Source organism: Aulostomus chinensis, chromosome 17, assembly GCF_037954235.1.
Source record: "Aulostomus chinensis isolate RoL2024-O1b breed Wild chromosome 17, RoL_Achi_v1.0, whole genome shotgun sequence".
NCBI lineage: Eukaryota > Metazoa > Chordata > Actinopteri > Syngnathiformes > Aulostomidae > Aulostomus > Aulostomus chinensis.
Genome location: NC_141336.1, coordinates 26,774,392 through 26,794,600, shown reverse-complemented (window position 1 = coordinate 26,794,600; position 20,209 = coordinate 26,774,392). Strand labels below are relative to the sequence as shown.

The 20,209-nt window shown below is 48.7% G+C and overlaps 3 protein-coding genes across 13 annotated transcripts in view; 1 reads left to right on the top strand and 2 right to left on the bottom strand.

Annotated features, from left to right (window-relative positions):
- The window catches only part of heatr5a (HEAT repeat containing 5a), a 29,479-nt gene extending 19,506 nt beyond the window's left edge, over positions 1-9,973 (bottom strand). For 5 of the 8 annotated variants that reach the window (XR_015109668.1, XM_086181843.1, XM_086181847.1 and 2 more), the window contains exons 1-12: positions 9,825-9,973; positions 6,874-7,057; positions 5,623-5,834; positions 5,433-5,541; positions 4,628-4,777; positions 4,367-4,541; positions 3,894-4,057; positions 3,557-3,806; positions 3,315-3,470; positions 2,819-3,069; positions 2,613-2,724; positions 1,315-1,467 (exon numbers count right to left, since the gene is read on the bottom strand). Coding sequence is in view for 7 of the 8 variants with exons in the window: in XM_086181843.1 (XP_086037969.1) it covers positions 1,315-1,467; positions 2,613-2,724; positions 2,819-3,069; positions 3,315-3,470; positions 3,557-3,806; positions 3,894-4,057; positions 4,367-4,541; positions 4,628-4,777; positions 5,433-5,541; positions 5,623-5,834; positions 6,874-6,999 (1,858 nt within the window). In the remaining variant the exon portion in view is untranslated. The remainder of the gene's footprint in view (positions 1-1,314; positions 1,468-2,612; positions 2,725-2,818; positions 3,070-3,314; positions 3,471-3,556; positions 3,807-3,893; positions 4,058-4,366; positions 4,542-4,627; positions 4,778-5,432; positions 5,542-5,622; positions 5,835-6,873; positions 7,058-9,824) is intronic. The other 3 variants (XM_086181844.1, XM_086181850.1, XM_086181849.1) reach the window with 2 other exon arrangements.
- Positions 9,974-11,567: 1,594 nt separating this feature from the next.
- On the top strand, positions 11,568-13,721 carry hikeshi (heat shock protein nuclear import factor hikeshi). Its single transcript, XM_086181851.1, has one exon. The coding sequence runs from the start codon at positions 12,016-12,018 to the stop codon at positions 12,604-12,606; it is 591 nt and encodes a 196-aa protein (XP_086037977.1). The 5' UTR covers positions 11,568-12,015; the 3' UTR covers positions 12,607-13,721.
- A 1,299-nt stretch (positions 13,722-15,020) lies between these two features.
- The window catches only part of mdga2a (MAM domain containing glycosylphosphatidylinositol anchor 2a), a 48,351-nt gene continuing 43,162 nt past the window's right edge, over positions 15,021-20,209 (bottom strand). For 3 of the 4 annotated variants that reach the window (XM_086181550.1, XM_086181551.1, XM_086181552.1), the window contains 2 exons: positions 19,642-19,741; positions 15,021-19,290 (listed from right to left, as the gene is read on the bottom strand). In XM_086181550.1, the coding sequence (XP_086037676.1) occupies positions 19,202-19,290; positions 19,642-19,741 (189 nt within the window). In that variant the 3' untranslated portion in view covers positions 15,021-19,201. The remainder of the gene's footprint in view (positions 19,291-19,641; positions 19,742-20,209) is intronic. The other variant, XM_086181553.1, reaches the window with a different exon arrangement.

Sequence of the window (20,209 nt, the reverse complement as noted above, 5' to 3'; positions counted from 1 at the left end):
CACTCCTCCCAGTCACATTAACCCTCCCAGTCCTGCAGGCTCCGGCCCAGCAGGTGGAGCTGCTACCATTCTAGACTCAAGTCTCGTACTAAACCCCAAACCAGAAGAAGTTCTAGTTCATTTGACGGTCTGATTCTCAGTCGTCTCAGCCTGGAAACTCGAAAGCCGCTTCCATCAGTTTCTGTGTTCCCCCTCTGGGTCCAGACCCTGAATTCTGATCTGATCCTCAGAGTTTATGTCCCGTTTAGGTCTTGAACAGATGGAGTCATCGTTGCAGGGAGTGACAGTCTGGGTCCTGCATTCATCTCTCGTTCAGACTCGACTGCTTCTATCAGTGTGGACGTGAACCCGACCCCCGACCTGGTCCTGACAGGTGGAGCTGAAGTTGAACATTCAGTAGTATTTTGTCAGACCATCCCTTCATCACCTTGTACTTGTACTACTGGACTACACACCACTGAGGAAAACTGTAGTTTCCAGGTGTCTGTCTGATGATGCTGCTGCTCCATCTAAGGAAGCGATCCCACTGGAGTTAAATTCACTGGCATGTCCCGTTATAACAGACGAGCCTGCTGTCAGCCGTTGTTCCTCCCAAGTTGATCATTTTATCAGCAGTGCAACAAGCACCTTACAAACGACTGGATCTGCTCCTCCTTCCTGCTGGTAAAGGAAGGTTCTGGTGGCTGCTGTTGCAGGATGTGCTGCTGATGGAGAACTGTTGGGTGGAGGTTCATTGAAGGAGGGAGGTGCTGGACCTGCTCTACTTGGACAGAGTCAGGACAGAACTTTGGTTGGGGTTTGGCGCCACACAGAAAAACCTGACTGGACTTTTGTCAGCAAGACTCAGGTGTGGGGGAAGAGCTCATCCCCCCTCTGCTGCAGCCGCTCTGAGTGAAGGGAAACTTTCTGCTGCTGTTTAAAGTCTCGCGTTGGCTGAATGAGCTGAATGGAGCCGACAGGCCTCGGATCCTGTGTTCTGACATGGCTCCCACGTTGCTGTCACCTGGCAAGTGGGAGACATTTTTTGGACCTCTCATACCAGCATTTCGGTATTACATGCATTACATTAATTCTTCAGGTACTCAGAGGCCTTAAACAAGCTTGTCCGTTTGCTGCGACAGGCACGCATTTGCCAATCAGCACAGTCCAGCGTCAGGATTGATTGAATTCCGACACTCACGTTGACCTGATCATGACAAGTAGAACTCACAAGGTGTCAGCCATTTTCTGCCAACCTCACCGTGATTAAAGTGTGATGTTGTAGCAGTGAACACTGATGTCCACAAGTTGGCAGGAGTGGATGTTTACACTGACCGCAAAGTGCCCCAGCACGTCCCTCCAGCGTAACTTGCCAGGTGAAGTAGTCCCCTCGACGCAGCTCCATCTCCTGCTCCCTGAGAGAAGCAGGAAACACACAGCGCCAGAGAAGGAGGAGACGGGGAAGGTGATGAACCACGACGGCGGGGCCTGGATGCACAAAAACACAAATGCAAGAAATAAACACACATTGAAGAGAAATTATTCCAGATATTCAAGAATTGTAACTTTTTAACAATTAACTGCACTCCTCTTTGCCAACGACGCCACAGTTGCTAAACATGACGACGGCAGCGTCCAACAACTGCTACACGTCTTGGAAGGACAGGCAAAGGACCTTGGTCAGATTCTTTTCATCTCTTGGACGCACAAAACAGGCAGATCCTATCTGGAGCATCCCCTCCATGTCCATCCATCCATGTCCATACTGCTCAAACAGAGATGGGACACCGATATCACATGGAAGATGGCAGCATCCCAGAGCCCTCCTCTACAGAGAGCTCAGGACCAATAGGACGGCCACAGCTACATTACAAAGACATCCATAAACGTGACCTAAAAGCCACCAAAATTGACATCAACACCTTGGAAGCCACAGAGATGCCTGGAGGCCTGAAGGCTCTGCAGAGACTTGAGCAACAATGCCTGCATCAGTTGGGTGCAATGAGGGCAAACACAAGACGAGCCAACCCCTACATTTGTGACATCTGTAGGACTGAGCGCCAGTCCTGAGGATTCCAGGATGCCTGTAACGAACTATTACGCCTGTAACGCCTGTAACTACTCAAACTATTCAGAGATGTCCATCAAGTTCTTATTTCCCATTTGTCTACGCCAGTGGTCCCCAAACTATGGCCCGCCTCCACATTTGGCCCAGCCCCCTGAACAATACCAGAGACACATTTAGATTTTTTTTCCATATGTGCATTTGAATTTGATGCAGTCATGAACATGCAGTCCTCCCGTCCTCATATGACCTGAACTTAAGACCTTGTATTAACAATACCCTGTTTACTTGGAGACCAGTATATCTTACATAAACTCACGCCCCTACATAATCACACTTTTTCTGTTCCAAACTGACCCCGGCCCCCCATCAGAGAAGGGGAAAGTTATGTGGCCCTCACAGAGAAAAGTTTGGGGACCCCTGGTCTACGCCATCATGATGTCATAAGTCAACATCATTTTGATCTTTTTTTTTTTTTACAATTTAATCAATGTCAAAAAGACAAAGATGACGACAAGACCCAGACACCACAGCTGTGATGATGTCATGATTCTTAGAGGTCAGTTACCTAGAGTGATGAGGGCCGAAACCAGCAGCCAGCCGGCCTGAGTCCTTTGCTGGGCCATCCGACTGTTCTGGGAAGCTGAGCGCAGGAGATCTTCCGCCAGACGCAGAACCTCCTGCACACATACGCACACACACACACGCATAAGAATGCTGGTCTCCCTGCAGGGGTTCTATCCCCACCCCCTGCCTCAGGTGTGCATGACCAACCTTCCCCTTGGTGTGAGGTATCCCCATGTGGCAGTGCTGCACTGCTGCCACCAGGGCCGCCACAGCAGCACCGTACCCAGCCACAACTTCAGGGGAAGTCTTCATGGCAACCAGCCGCTCAGAACAGCAGTCCAGCATCAAAGAACACTGGGATGGCATTGCCATGACAACGCATCGCAGGCACCAGGCGGCGGCCAGGCGGCACGAAGACACAGGATGAAGAAGGATGGAGACCACAGTGTCTAAGAGCACTGCGCACGCACACACACACACACACACACACACACACACGGACGGGTGAGCGTCGTCATATTTCAGCCGACTAATACAGAAAATACGTCTCCTTCATTATCGAACAACGGCATCCAAGAATCCATCGGAGCGATTCGGCGTGTTGCACAGGGTTTCTATAGACAGACGCTGCACCCTGATCTTGCTCCTGCTGAAGTCAGATTTGTCCTCAACAACTGTGTGTTTGTGTATGTGTGTGTCCAACCTGCGCTGCTGTCAGTCAGGAGGGGGGTGGCAGTGGATCCCAGCCGCTGGATCAGACCTCCCAGCTCCAGCAGGCAGCAGACCAGCCCGTGCTGACTGGCTGAAACACCTGCAGATGAAACTCTGGTCTCCATGTTACCATCAGCCAGAGCCGCATCTGCGCACGCACACACACACACACACTTTTTTAATGTTGGCACACACACCGCAATCTAGTCGACATTTTCCTGCGTGGCAGCTCACCAATGGCATGTTTGTGAGCCGCAATGACGAGGCACAGCTGCTTGGCCGCACTGGTCTGCGCCTTCTCGCCAAGCAGAGAGCCCAGGGTGGCCCTCAGGATGAAGGAGACGCAACGGCGGGTCAGCACAGTGTCGCTGGTTGTCTGCGTGGCCCTGTGGTGGGACGCCAGCTCCATCAGCAGCGATAGGAAGGCGGGGATGTTGGCCTCCAGCCAGGACACCCCCAATGTTGAGACAAACACCACGCAGGCCTGAGGAGGAGTCGCATTACCAAGGGAAAGGGAGGCAAAGGGAGCAAATCAAGCCTCTTAAACTCATTTGTTGCCATGGCAACCCACCTGTGAGACTCCAATGCGGACATCCTTGCTCACAGAGCTCGTCCCCTTCAGCATGTCTCCGCTGGCTCGAAGAAAACTTGCCCCGCCCCGCAGGAACCCTCCAGACAGCAGATCCATCACCTCCTCCAGCGAGCTGCGGCCCCGCCCACCTGGCCTCGGGGCTGCTGGAGAAAAAAGGTTAGTAACTCCACCCATCAGGACAGGACAGAACTTTCCAAAAGATCAGACTGGGATGAAAAGTCCCATGGTAACTACATTAGATCCCATTTCACAAGTCAGAAAGGAAACGTGTCACACCAGCTTTCACCATTATTCAGCCAAACGTTCACTTTTATGCCACCAAGTTTTGTCGAAGAGAATTCATAGATTGATCATGTGGTCATTTCTTCTCTGGAACGTGAAAACATGACCACAAATCTGCGTTAGAGGTCCTCTGAGTGCTTCGTTCAAGTAAAACATGACTTGGATCGTACCATTGGGTTGTCGGGGTGCTGCCACTGCTGCCGCCAGCATAGTCCCCAACAGTTTGGCAACAGACACTCTGACATCATAGTTTGATCCTTCGAAGGCCCTGAAGCAAATGGTGGCCACGTTCTCCAGCTCGCTCGTCCACAGGAATGCTGCCTCCCTCTGCAGCTCCAGCAAACACTGATGGGAGAGAGCAAGCAGATGGCAGGGCGTGACTGTGTGGATGTCAAAGGTCAACAATTTTGGATGAAATCAAGAGCAGTTACCTTTGCAGCAGCGCAGCGTACAGACATAGATCGGTCCATCAGACAGGTCCTTGCCGCCTTGTAGACATCACGGTGACCCGACGCCGCGCTGGCACCTAAACCTCGTAGGATCTTTTCCATGCTGGACATGATCTCATAGCGACCCTGGGACTGATGAGGGAAACAGTTGTTACTGTTTAGCCGTGGCGGCACCATGCAAATGTATGGTTTACCCATAAACATGCTGATGAGTCCTCAAGTCACTGTGCCACCAACAAGGGCTGACTAAGACACATCAAAATAAGAAATGGAAATGGGTGTGGCCTATATCACACGCTTCAGCTCAGCTCAGGGAACAAGTAGAATTGGTTTGTGAATGTGATGTATGACGAGGTAACCAAGTGTCTGGCCATCACGATCAGGAGACAGCAATACGAGTGTCGGTCAAAGGCCAGGTGGGGAAAATGGCGTGGTGTCAGTTCGTCTCATGGCTCTGCTCATCCAACAATGCTGAGAAACAATAGTGCCGGTTTGTCTGCTGAGAGCTTCTGTAGATGCAACATGGCTGCTAGACACCTCTGTAGATATTAATTTTCATGCTACGCTAACAAAGCTGATTCAACATATGAACGTGAGACATGATGACAAGTTCTTATGAACCGCCACTTCAGCGGGATGACATCACACTCGTCTCTGTCTTCAGGCTGTACGGAGGACAGCTTGAGAAAAACTAACATTGAAAACACAGATAAGTTTCATGAAAAAGCTGAGCTCTTCTTCAGAGTGGAGGTGGTGCATTGTGGGTAGCTGGCGTTCTAAGACAAACCTCTGCATTCTTCATAGCCTTCAGCAGGTTGGTCAGCGTGTCTCTGAAGGTGGGAGCAAGCATTCTGCCAAGCTGCTCAAACAGAGCACCCAGACACGCCATGCCGGCCCTAAAACACACATCAGGTCACATGACGCAGTTGTGCGCAAATACCTGTAGTACTGATGCTTCCATTTCACTGCAAACTCACAGACGGGTTGGGAGTCCTGATGGCGAGTCGTCCTTCACACGGATGATGTCATTACATCTGTCCACCATCAGGCTGGAGGGCAGCGGGTCTCCCAGGCGGTAAAGCAACGCCAGGCAATGAGCCAGCAGGAGACGGGTGGAAGGGCCGGGCGAGCCCAACAGAATGCCTGAGAGCTGGTCTACCAGGCGGCGCTGGTTCTGTCTGATGACAGCCTGGAGGGAGAAGAGCAACATCAACCGTCCCAGAACTCAAGGTATTACTACTGTATTACCCCTTTCACACTGAGACACGCGGGTCAAGGCGGGTTTTTGTACTCGCGTTTGCTCTGCATTCAAGCTTCCAGCAGACGCGGGTCTGAGCTCCCGCTGTGAGGCTGCCTGTGGTTTTCTCTCTCGTACGTCATCGCACTGACGACGTCATCATTGTGCCTCTAAATGCCGGTGATGTTCCCATAAATCTCCGTGTCCCGTACGGTTCCAGAAATCTGCCGCCAGATCTCCTCTTCACCGAGGATGGCGAACAGCTCGTGACTTCACGATCTTGCCAGTGCGCTGCCACGATCGATACAAAAGATATGAAGATGGCGATACAAGTTGTTTATTACATGGTGGCGCCTGCTCGGTTCACGTTAGGTTCCCGGTTGGTGGGAGTTCCCAAGCAGAGATGAGTTCACCTGAGATCATCCACATGGAACTGTTAGAACAAAAGGAGAGAAGAGGAGTCTGGGGACATCAACAGGAGACTGAGCTCATGGCAGAGGCCAAAACTTTATTGAGAGATGGGTGAGCAGCTCTCACAGCGCAGCCATTTTTAAAAAAAAAATTTCCCCGGAGCTTCCACAATGACAGCCTGACAGGCGACACAGTGACAAAATCAGGATGCGACAGGAAGGTCGCGGGAAACCTGAGACAACGCGGGTTGCCTTTTTCACCCTGCAGGTGAGCCGAGGCGAGCAGCTAAACAACCAGGTCGCTTGGAGGGTTGGTGGACGCGGGTCGAAACGCAGAGTCGACCCTTTCAGAGTGCCCAAACACCCGCGTTCACCCGCGTTTTTGGTGCCGTGTGAAAGGAGCTTCAGAGTTCTGCAGAAGGTTCGGAGCAGTGCCAGTGACGAATGATGGCGTGAACTGCCAGATAAATACACAGAAGCAGAAATAAACCACAGAAGGAGCAGCAGCATGGGAGGAAGAAGCTGAAGCAGGCGGCTGAAGCAGGCGGCTGAAGCAGGCGGCTGCGATGGCGGCGTCTCACCCTCTCGCTGGCCACCAGCACCTTCTTAAGGTGGTTCAGCCATTCATAGATGAACTCTGCCCTCTGATGTTCAGCCAGCTGACTGCACGCCACCTCGTTCAGGAGGAGACTGTGACTGCTCTCCATTGCTCCTCCTCTTCTTCTCTCAGTAAGACAGTGTCTTCACCCCTGCTCCACCATTGTCCTGGGAAGGCAACAGAAGTATTGAATGAACAAGTCACACCAGCAGACCAAGATGTCCTCTGAGGTTCTACGTCTCTTGTCATTTTTGGACATTTAACCTCATCTGGTTGAAGACTCGTCTGATTGGCTGGCCACTAACTTCTGATTTATGGAGTCCTACAAATTAGTTCCTGCCCAACTGTCCAGTGTTTATCACCCCTCAACACCACAGGATGGCGACACACAAGCTGAGACCTGTCACAAACAAGCGCTCAACTCAGGACAAGTGGACAATAACGAGCCAGAGAGAATCTGGGTATGAGTTTGCAGCGGAGGTCACGTCTGGCAAACGAGGTATGAGTTCACCATTCACACTGCGAACATTGAATCCTCCCAACGTAACTTATATGTTTATTTATTTAGAGAGTTTATTAAATTAGAAAAGTGCACATTAATGATTTAGTCAGCAGCAACATCAATGTAAATATGCCTGAGTTAGCACAGCTGCTAAGGTAGATGATGGAGGCTAATTCAGGCATAAACAATTCCAATCCCATCGTCAATACAATGGTTAGAAATTTAAAAAGGAAGTTCACGCTCTTTGTTAACTGAAGGTTATTCTTAGTCTCACTCGGCCGTGCGAGCTGAATAAATCATGAGCGTCTGCAAGCCGCTCACACATTCCTCCAGCGTCTCTGCTCTGGCAGAGGAGGACAAAGACTCAACAGTTCAGGTTCTATTCACCCATCGGTTCCTTCCCGGTTCGGCTTTCCCACAGACCTCCACCCAGCTACCATTCCCTCAAAGTTCCACCCTTGTACTCCATGTGAGGATGTCACATGATGTGGCAGCAAGCGGCTTGACCTCCAAACATTCACCAGCTGATGTTCAGAGGACGCCATCACAGGTTTCATACCAACACTCTGAAGAGCAGCGGCACCTCGACGATGCCAAGAGTCAAGAGTCCTAAAAGACACTGAGGTGGTCTGAGCGGACAGATGAACGGACGCTGATACGATTAGACCAGGGATCAGACCAAGCGCCCCCCGCAGGTGACACCAGCCCCACTAACAAAGATTCCTCCATCGTGAGGTCCCATTAATCCAGCCTGTTTATACTTCACTTAGTCCCAATAGGTCAGGAGTTCTGAGCATGCTCTGTTGGTCCCACTGTGGTCTGGGACCCAGAAGTCAACAGCAGACAGTCATGATGTCTTAAACTATGACAAAAATAAAACGAGTGGACAGACAAGAAGACAAAAAGTTGTTACTTTCTCCTTGAAATTCTCTGTATTTGAATCTGCTATTCCACAGTGACGACTGCTAGCTTGTTTGTGTGTGACGCAACCAGCTATAAGATGAGAACACAATTATAACACAACACTCAGCTAGGCAGTACAAGTACTGCGTGATGACATCAGAACCAGTACTTGAGGATGTGACGTGTACCAGGAGTCAGTGAACAAGACCTGAAGAAAATGTGAGTCTGGACCAATGAGGGCCTTCCTTTGACGTTCCTGTTAGAAACAAGCGTGTAGTCGGCCTACATGCTTCTGACACGTCCATGTTACATGCTTGTGTGACCAGAGAGTTTGTGTAGCGTCGTGGTTGCTACGTGACGACAACACAGACCTGTAACCGCTGTGGAAACACGTCACCGTCACTCTGATGCAGATCAGTTCCACCTCCCACCACGACGCGGCTCCTGGTGGCCGAGTGGCGCCGTCGGTGGATCTGGATAAAACTACTGAACGATCAATAATGGAGATCATCGGCCTCGTCTATGTGTGTGTGTGTGTGTGTGTGTGTGTGTGTGTGTGTGTGGGGGGGGGTCTCTGAGGTCATGTGATGTTTGACGTGGATTCCTCCAGCTGGCGAGGAGACACGAGCCTCAGACAAATGCTGAGTTCTACATGTAACATTGAAGATTCTGTCATGATAACAGCGTAGCAAATCACAGTGCTGCAGGTTTTTGACTTCCTGCCAGTGATGATGTCACACTGATGAAAACAACCTGAGCCTGTCAGCGCCACAAGTACCAATAGTGGCTGTTAGCTGACGCTGCCAACGTCCTGTGGTTGTGCTCTTTGTCATGTGTGTTTAGAGACTGATTGCAGGTTTACGGCAGCTTAGCAGCTCACCAGCTAGCCTCAGGTGACAGATGACATCATAGCTTCACACCTGAAACAGTAAAACCTTCCATGCCAGCAGCGGTGAAGACCTGAAACAAACCTGACCATTATTATGACTTTCAACTCAAAGAAAAGGTGTTGAATTTTCTTTCCAAGGAATTAATTCACGGCTGGTCTGGAGTCAGCTTCTCTTGTGCTGCTGCTGAATGCTGCAGGCTGAGCTTGGATCCCAATACTCGATGGTCAAATAACCGAATAATCGAATACTCGATGACTAAAATGAGGGTCGACGTTGCTGAAGTTCCTGCTCTCGTTGGTATAGAATTAAATTTCAATAACCGCGTGAATGTGTTACCACTACTGGTTACTAAGAGTGAAGTTGACAAGCTTCTTATTCCAGTTCTGTCGCTGCTTCACCACCAGAACACCAGCGACTCTACTGACGGGTTCAACCCCACACAACGCCGCTACCCGCGGCAGCGGAGGCCGGACAGACATCCGTCTCTGTCTCGGGAAAGTAACGAACTGTTAAAATCAACTTCTATCACGGACGATGCATTGGAGGGCAGCTACAAGCTCGGCTAGCCTCTGGCGGCTAATCGCAGAGCTAACGAGCCACAACTTCCTCAAAAACAAGGTAACAGGCGAGTCCGCGTACCTGCCAGAGTCCGCGTACCAGCGAGTGTTCCACCTGGAAGGCATGAAGCTTCAAGCAAGCGAGCAGCAAGTTTGTCTCTATTTAATCTCGCAAACTGACTGCAAACTACTGAGCATCCCGTTCACCCGTCTCGGATCAAGCGCACAGGAACAGAGACTGACCACATCCGGCATGTTCTTACAAAATAAGACACCAGAGATCGGTTTTCATCCACTTTCCTTCTTCCCAAAACTGGAGTTTATTTTTTAGATAAACAAATAAAGAACTTCGAGAAAATAAAATGAAAATGAACAAATGCAAACAGAGAGAGCATTGTTCCACTCTGTTTCTTTTGATTCCAATAAAAAACACACAACAGACTCAACTCAGCAGCTATGAACTGCATCATGGAGCTCCCAATTAATTTCCTCTTACGAACCTGATATTTCCACAATATTAAAAGTTTTAATGAAATGAAACAATAAATATCAGCTAATCTGAAATTCCAAAAAGAGCTGGTTAATCAGGAACATTCGCTTTTCTTCTCTCCAGAGACTTGACCTGAGGAGAGAACGTCCGGGTCTGACGTCACAACTTCAGCTCCACCCGGTGAGACCCCCCCCCCCCTTTTTTAAATTGACCAAATACAGTTAACAATATGAACCCAATGTTACCGCCAGGGGACGAGGATGCAGTCATCAACAGAAATCACAGTCAGACAACAAGGGACCAGGTGAGGACAGAGAAACAAATAAATAAAATAAAAGTAAAGAAACAGAGGCCAGACAAACACTGGAAGGAGGAGACGCGTTGTCCTGCATCCTGAGTCATCGCTCCTTGCAGCGTTTGTCCGACACACTTGCAGTTTTCAAAGCTTTCTTGCTGTTTAGGTCCTTGAAGGACTGGAGTCGCTCTCCACTTCATTGAGACAGTGAAAGCTGGTTTGGAGTCTGTCCATGTCTTCTTGTGTTGGTGAAATTTACCTCAAAAAAGCAGCAGCGGACAAAAAGATGAAGTCTTTTTCCTTTCAAAACAAAGAAAAATGTCTTCTCCCTCGAAGTGGACTGTTCGTCCAGTTTTCCTCTTGATGTAATTTTGCGCAACCCTCCAGAATATTCTAACAGATGTACAGAGAATAGATAGTTTCTTCCACACAAAACTCATTCAATATCAACATGAATTCTTTCGAGGGTTTTCTTGGCCGATACATTTTATGCATTATTTCAAACGACACGTCTTTAATATTAATATTCAAACAAAATTCATCCCCCACGAAACACGTTTTCCTCGGGTCGATGTGCCCGTCACTGCAGACCAGAGGGGTTTGCTGAGGGTGCAGGAGGCTCCTGATGGATTTATGAGAACATTTATTCTTCAGAACGTCCTGCCCTCCGTTAGTGAGTGAATCAGGCTGGTTAGGGATCTGCTGGAGATCCAGCTGGTTAGGGATCTGCTGGAGCTCCAGCAGATCCCTAACCAGCTGGAGCTCCAGCAGATCCCGAAACAGCTGGAGCTCCAGCAGATCCCTAACCAGCTGGAGCCCCAGCAGAACCCTAACCAGCTGCACTACAATTTATGAAGGAACTCCGTAGCTCAGCGACTGTCCCTCAGCATTCACCAGCTGAGGAACTGAAACCATTCACCCTTCGGTTTGTTTAGTCTGACGTCAGCTGACGCTGATTTCACGGCCGTCATCACTGATCTTCCACTTGAAAAAGGTTACTTGATCAAGACAAGCTTTGACGCAACTTCCGGTGACGGTCATTTTCTCTCGATCGTGTTAATGTAACCAGTCGAGTGACGAATCATCGAGCGACTCAGAGTGTAGCGGTCTGTTTTCCCGGCTCGAACTCCTTCGCTGGCTACGGCCTCCGTGTGTCCATGGCGGCCTCCGTGTGTCCATGGCGGCCTCCGTGTGTCCATGGCGGCCTCCGTGTGTCCATGGCGGCCTCCGTGTGTCCATGGCGGCCTCCGTGTGTCCATGGCGGCCTGCGGTCAGTGACGACGTCAGGATCCCGGAGGCGCAGAGCCAGGCTAACTAGCCGAATGTCGATCAAATGCCCGACTTCGCTGGAAGTTTCGGCGCTGGTTCGGGTCCTCCCCCACGTTAACGGCTGCGAGTCGCTCCTGCCGATGACCGCGTCCCACCAGGGTCTCCAGTGATTCCGGCCTCAGACTCGGAAGCTGCCGTGAGCCGCTCACCCTTGCGGGGATGTTCGGCTGTTTGGTCGCCGGCAGGTTGGTCCAGACGGACGCGGTGCAGGTCGCCTCGGACAAGTTCGTGTTCTACCTGCCGGACTACGAGAACGTGAACCACGTGGTGGTGTTCATGCTCGGAACCGCGCCTTTCCCCGCCGGGATGGGCGGCGCCGTCTACCTGTCCTTCCCGGACCCCGGGGGGGGCGGACCGGTGTGGCAGCTGCTCGGCTTCATCACCAACGACAAGCCGAGCGCCATCTTCAAGATCTGCGGGCTCAAGGCCGGGGAGGGCGGGGCGCACCCATTCGATACCGTGGCCTCGGCGCCCTCGGTGGCGCAGGTCGGGGTGTCGGTGGAGGCCCTGGAGCAGCTGGCCCAGCAGGTCCCGGTGTCCGGCGCCGCCGTGTCCGCCGTGGACTCCTTCCTGCACTTCACGCAGAAGATGTTGGACAGCCTCTACAACTTCGCCTCGTCCTTCGCGGTCACGCAGGCACAGATGACGCCGAACCCCTCAGAAACCTTCATCCCGTCGAGCTGCGTCCTCAAGTGGTACGAAAACTTCCAGAGACGGATGTCCCAGAACCCGAACTTCTGGAAGAACTGACTCCGGACACAAGCCGCTTAGGACGGTCCCGCCTGTCAACTGGGGTCCGACACCTTCATCAGTTCTACACTTTAAATGAAGTGTGGCTTCTTCTGTCCTCCTGTCCTGCCTGATGGCCTGGAGGTTCAGCAGGACAGGAGGACAGGCAAATCATGATTCAAGTTCTGTTTGAGTCAAAATTCTGACTTCGAAATTAAAGTTGAGTCTGTTTTTCAAAACAAGAGCACGTATGTACATTAATGTTGGGGGGGGGGGGTTAAACCGCCTTTTAATATATTTTGAGGAGGTGTGGTCGGCCTGGGTGGCAGCCATTCTTTATTTATGAACTAAGGTTTTATATGTAAGGAGGACATCGAAGCCAACCCAGCGCTGCTTAACTCAGGAACGTCAGAAGAACGCAGCAAGATTGAACGGACCCTCGGACGCTGCCCTCCTCACCTGATGATGGTTGAGTCTCTCAACGGGAGCGCGCCAACGCTGGCAACCTGACAAAAACTTGAATGCGTTTTGTCCTGGAAATAAAGGAAATTTTGAAGGAAATAAACATCATCAGGTGTGTCTTTTGTATCGTGGATTGTTTTGGAATGATCTCCCCGAACGATGGAGTTTCTCTTCGCTTCTGACCCTGGCAACGCTGGGCGTCCAGTCCCTGTCAGCCGGGACACTCCAACACTTCGGACTTCTGTGGATTGTCTGCTGGGCAGGAAATCGTCTTCTCCGGCGGTGACAATTGACCAGACAACAAGGAAGTTTGGCAAATTCCATGAAAAGCCCGGCGTCCGCGGGAGCGTCAGGCGACGGTCGCAGTGAAGTCGGGCGCCGCTTCCATCAATGTCCCGGCAAACGTTCAGCCTGGAAGAACAACTGGACGAAGTCAGGGATGCCTGTCATGGCGTCGACCCACACTTGGTTGACCGACAGGGAGGCTGACAGTTCTCTGGAATTAAATGGCTTCAGCTCGTCTGGATGGGGGCAGGACACAGGGCTGAGGCGCCTGAGCACAAACCACAGACGGTGCAGGGAGACAAGGCGTCTGTCCTCCTGACGGTGAACTGCTGTCTGTGTCACGGCGCCCGTTTTGTCTCTCGAGGGAATTCCCTCAACTTTTCATCACCGCCGTTTATATATATATATATATATATATATTACAGTATATGTGTATATATATATATATATATACAGTATATGTGTATATATATATATATACAGTATATGTATATATATATATATATACAGTATATGTGTATATATATATATATACAGTATATGTGTATATATATATATACAGTATATGTGTATATATATATATACAGTATATGTGTATATATATATATACAGTATATGTGTATATATATATACAGTATATGTGTATATATATATACAGTATATGTGTATATATATATATACAGTATATGTGTATATATATATATACAGTATATGTGTATATATATATATACAGTATGTGTGTGTGTATATATATATATACAGTATATGTGTATATATATATATACAGTATATGTGTATATATATAATATACGTGTATATATATACTGTATATATATATATATATATATATATAATGTCTATATACACACACATACATATATACACACATTTATTATACAAAGCTGCCACTAACCAAGTCTTTCAGGTGCTTCACCTCCTCCAATCTCCCTCTCCTGACTCTTCATTATGGGGGATTTTAACCACTGCAGTTTGAAGGCGACACTACCAGGGTTCATCAATACATCACCTGTCCAACACGCCATATGAAAACCCTAGACCTGTGCCATGGTCCTATCAAGGGATCTTAGAAATCCGTCGCTGCCCCCCCCCCCACTTGGATCGTCGGACCATAATATTCTTCATCTCCTGCCATTATGTAAGACTGTCCTGCAACGAGAGCGCTGGTGACGCAGAAGGTTGACATTTGGTCCGATGAGAGTTCTCTGGCCCTCCAGGGCTGCTTTGACTCCCCTGATTGGCCTGAGTTCCAGGACTCCTCTGACTCAGACATGAACTTCCTGATGTGGAGTGGAGCTGCGTTACATTTTGTAAAGACACTGTGATTCCCTGGAAGTTCAGGTTTATCCCAATAATAAACCAAGGTTTCACCTCAACTGAAAAACTTGATAAGCCAAAGGAAGGCTGCTTTTAATTGTGGTGATGTGCTTAAGGTTAAAGAACTAGAGAAAATGATCCAGGCAGAAATTAAGAGACCAAAATTAAGTCCAAAGATAAGTTAGAAACAGAGTTCAACAGGAACAATCCTGGTGATCGTTCAAAAAAATCATGCTTCAACTCAACAGCAACTTTTGGTCTCAAAGGATCAAAGATGTTAACATAAAAAATGAGGCCTTTTCCTCTCATGAGAGTTCATCAGCGAGCAGGAGAGCTCGTCAGGGTCCAACGCTTGGATGTGGAGAGGATTTGTCCAGTTCCCACCTGAAGGCGCCGTCACCCGTGTCTGGGACATCTCAGGTGAGTCGACAAGCTGCTGGGAAAGGCAACAAAACACCTCACAGAAAAACACTCAGAAGTTCAAAAGTTTAAGTGTTTTTTAATGTTAGAAACAAAGCAGCTGCCCCCACCCCACCAGAAAAAACTCCTAACGCATGAAGAGCCAACATGTCAGGACATTTCCTGTCTATACTATATATATACTCACGACAGCAGGCCAGCAAAATCCTGAGTCCCACGTTACACAGTGGCGTGCACACCAGCAGACACACGGAGCACAGTGACGTTTGGAAGTGTTTATTAACGTCGTCATCATCGTTACCGTCAGTCCCACTGAACTTCTATTGCCGAGAATAATCACAGTTATAAAAATATCTCTCTGCACACATCCAGAGTCGTGTTGGTGGCTTTTAAAAAGCAGACCGTTATTGCCCCACCCCCTAAAAATCCAAACATGACAACAAAGGGTTCAGAGTTTCGGGGGGCAAACGGGGGACAGGGATCAAAACTGATTTCACTGCAAAGAGCTGACGATCTGGAGGTCACGTGACCAGGTCAGAGGATCTGCGAGCTAAAATGATTCAAAAGATTTCAGTGTTCTACAAGCTGGAATTGTTATTTTGCCGTGAGTCCGACATCAGTCTAGTCAGAGGTTCTCTATCAGTGGTCTGGGGCCCTCAGGGGTACTTGTTTCCCTTTTATTTAAGTGTTGTAGAAAACAGAAGTCACAAATGTACCACACGTCATGACCTTTAGGGGGCACAATAACCAACACGAACGCTATTACACATTAGTGACCAGAATGGGAGCCATGCAGATGGTGTTGTCATGACAACAAGCAGCAGAATGATTTCATCTGTTAATTTCATCATAAATCACATTTCCAAAAATGTTGTTAAAATAAGAGTCACATGGTTTTTATTTGCCATCACTCAGAGAGAAACCCCGCCCTTCGCCTGGCGCTGCCATGAGGTCAAAGTCTTTTCTGATTTTATTCTCTCGTCCGTATTTGCCTCCAAAATCTCCATAAGGGAGGCAACACAGACGTCGATGTGACCGCGATACACCGACGCACAACTCCATCAAGCCGGCGCCAAACGACGATGTTGCATCAAGTGGAATGTGAAGGAGCATAAGAGCCAATCAGATCATCACATGCAGCCGGAACCGGTCATCTGATGGATCCTGGAAGAACCGGAAACATGTAAACCTGCCACTCATCACCAAGAGAGACGCTCTGGTGAAGTGGAACGCTTTAGCTGATGAAACGAATGATTCAAAACCTGAAGACTGGAACAGCTCCCCGACTGGTCACATGACACTGAACTAATTTCAAACAATCAAGAGAAAAACTGACAGTTACAAAAACAATAAAATCAAAAATGAAAATAGCTGGAATTCTCCAGGAGCTGTGTCTGGGTCATGACATCATCAACATAGGGTTGAATCCATTCATTGCGCTAAACGGATCAAGATGATGCTAAAATAATGACAATGTTGGTGATTTGGCCCAGTAGGAATAGGCAATTTGACAACTCCGTCACCATGACAACGAGCTAACAACTTTTAAAGAGTTCTGATCAGATGGACGATGGGAAGTTGGATGTGGCCGATCTGTGCACATCTCCCCTCAACCCTGGTGATCTGAGAGCCGTATCCATGGAAACCACTGGTGCTGCCAACTGAAGTTCTGCTGAGGACTACGTCAAGGACATCAGGAGAATCTCAACCATGAGGACTGGGCTCAAAAGTGCTACAGAGCAATGGAAGGGCATTTTCCAGCAAACGCCAGTCTAACGTCAGAATAAAGAGGACCCGTCATCAGACAGACGTTCATCGGCTTTGACATTGACTCCAACATCGCAGTCCAAACCAACAGAATCTCAATGAGGTCAGAATTCGATGTCTATTCATGTCTGCACCTCGACGTCTTTGTTGCAGGAAACATTTGCCTCCTTTTGACAGGAACCAGTACTTCTGAAGAAAAGAGGTCAGGAACTGAGTCAAGTTTCAGTTTGATTTCATTAGCACCAGCAGTTCTCAACCGCAAGGAAAAACTCGCTCTAATGGAAGAAACACAGGACCAGAACTGGACTCACGGCGGGCCGACAAAAACCGAGGTAAAACCTCTCTCTGTGTTCGCTATTGTGTCCATTCTAACTTGTAGGTATTTAAGTTTTCTTGGCAGAAACGGGCTCCCGTAGGACGCCAGGTGGTGGTGATGGACGTTTGTCTTAAGGAATACAGGTGTGAGCAAACACGTCGACTCCTCACTTGAATTTGTTTTTGTGCTTTTTGTCCCCAAATCATTTCTTGCTTTCACAGAAACGATCGGACCTGTTGGCCTCTGTCGACTCATCAACTCTCAACACAAATCCTGAAGAACTTGAGCTACCAAAGCAAAAAGACCTGGACTGAGACCCCGCCCCCATTACAAACTAACAGGATGAGACGTCTTCAGAACGCCAGAAACAATATTGACAATCCTGGTTTTAAGGTAACCGATGGTCTCAGGTAGCATTAAAGTTCTGAAAACTTTTATTTTGAAAAATAAATGAGTTCTGTGACCATATGCTTGAATCCCGTTGTCCAAAAGGAAGTCTTTTATTTTTAAAAATCCAGTCCCAGATTCCTCGATTCAGATTGTTAATCCTCTGCATCCAGATGTGTGACTGTCCAACATGGCTTCCTCTTTCCCAGAATCCTCCTGTCACCTCAAATGTTTTCATCCCAACAAACAAAAGTTCTAAAATTATTCTCTGCATATTCAAAGAGAGGTTTCCTCCTCGCTCATTATGACACAATGAAGTCTGGCTGTTTCCATGACAACAGCGGCCACCTTTCCTCTGAGTCTGAAGGCACTTGATGTCGTGGCGAAGGTGACCTCTCGTCTTCAGTCTGCCGCAGACTGACAGATGGCAGCGAGAGGCCTCAAAGTAAAGTTTTTCGGCCCGCTGTAAAAAGTTACACCCCGAGACGTCCGTCCAGCATGCGGTACAGTACTGTTGATGTGTGTGTGTGTGTGTGTGTGTGTGTGTGTGTGTGTGTGTACCTTGCATACATTCACACTGTTAGTTCCTCTTTTCTGTGTTTTCCAGCAAAAGGTCAAAAAGTTTCATGGGCAAAACTAAAATCAAAACGAGGAACACAAGAGACGCCACATCATCTCGGGCCTCATCATGGTGTCAGTGGCAGCTTACAATCGGTCACATGACCGCAGCAGTCATGCATATCAGCAGTGATCACCAGTGATGGAAACATGACACAATCACTGAAATCACACCTGTCACCTGCCAGCACGCTGGCCACACCATACAGGCTACATACAGTGCAGCTAGGCTAATGACGCATGCTAACTAGCTGCTAGCTGTTGTGTAGGCCTGCTGACAGCTTGATTCCGTCAGAAGCACCGTGGAGCACACTGCTCTGCTAAAAACATACAGGAAGTGTATAGTGTCTTATTTTCAAAATAAAGTACCCTGGTGCACTCTGAATCATCCATCACATCCCTAAATCAGTGATTTCACCAAGACAACAAGAAGTTTATCCACATAAAACAAAGTAGCAACAAATAACCAGCATGATGAAAACAAACGAAACGCATGAGAAACATCGCCACCTTCTTTAGCAGCGTGAAACAAAGACAGAGCAAAACAGACGAGTCTCATGGAGGGGCAGACACTAACAGATGCAGCCAACAACGGCCGGCATCCATCTCAGCAGTCAGCATGGCAGCCAGCAGCTCCTCACACACCCATGATGTTGAACATGATGAAGAAACTGTGTAGTGACGTGGTCACCTACTTCAAGGGCAGTGCTGCTGACAGACATTAAAGCGAGAAAGATGTTACCTGATTTAATGGAGTGAGGCCAACTGTTTCCTCTGCCTCCATTTTTCAGTTAACTGAAGCTAAGCTAAGCTAAGCTAACCTAAGCTAAGCACATCCTGGATAGCTAGCTGTCAGGACCATTTATGTTGGACTGCTCTTTTAAAACATATATTTTCTAACAAAACATGACATTTTGACCTTTTGCATCAGCCATCTTAGCAGGAAGTCTGTCTGGGGGTTTGCAGGAGATGGGGGGAGTCGACTGAGAGGAGACGGAGGTCATGGTGTCCAGTTGAGAATGGGGGTCACCTCTGGTGGCCAATCAGAGTCAGACTCAGAGTGACACCAAGCTGCCATATATGTCTGGAGGAAGGAGGAGCGAGCGACCTCAGATCTGTTTGTGTGTGTGTGTGTGTGTGTGTGTGTGTGTGTGTGTGTGTGTGTGTGTGTGTGTGTGGGGTGGGGGGGGGGGCAGAGAGACAGAGAGAGAGAGAGGTTAGGTTTTCAATGAAACTTTCTTCCCTGGAGGTTCGGTTACTTTCACTGATCACAACCAGAAGTAAGATAAACTGGTGTCATTTTAGTTGTAGTCTTTGGATGGAAATGTGTACTAGTCACGTTAGTTCTTCATTTTTAACATTCCGAGGTAAATCAAGCCCGACCAGCAGAGGGTGCTGGCTGCTTGCTAATGACGATCCAGCACAGAGGCAGGCAGCAGTTGTGTGTTTAGTGGAGGTGTACTCACTGTTGGGCGGAGGGTCTTTACATTCCCCCTCCTCAATGGTGACATCATCGATGGCAATGTCTCCCTCAATACCGGAGCCCCGGACTCCCTCCATCACCATCTAACACAGGAGGAAGACGTTGATGACAGACAGCAAGACAGACAGACAGCGACGCGTCCCCCTCATGGGTCAGAACCTTGGTCAGACTCTTGGAAACAATGAGGATGCGTCCTCCTCTTAATGAGCACATCCCCCATGTGTGCATGCTGCTGCTGAGATGCTAATGCAAAGGCTCATGTTCATTTGAGCTAACATTCACTGAGGCGACTGCTAACTCAGGCCAACTTTTACAAATCTGGTCTCATCTTTAGATTGACATTGGGATGTTGGACCAACTAACGGGTTCAAGTCCTCCTTCTCCACTCAGCACCTCAATAGTCAGACAGGGTCTAATCGATGATCAGTGGAGCAGCAGGAACACAGAGAACAACTCTGGACTCTACTGCATCATGAGAACAGAAAACTATGAAACCGTGGTACAGTTCTGAAACTCGACAGTTGAAAAAAACAGCTCAGTACCTGGAGAGG

Coding starts and splice junctions, on each gene's coding strand:
- hikeshi (XM_086181851.1), top strand. CDS start 12,016: ATGTTCGGCTGTTTGGTCGCCGGCAGGTTGGTCCAGACGGACGCGGTG.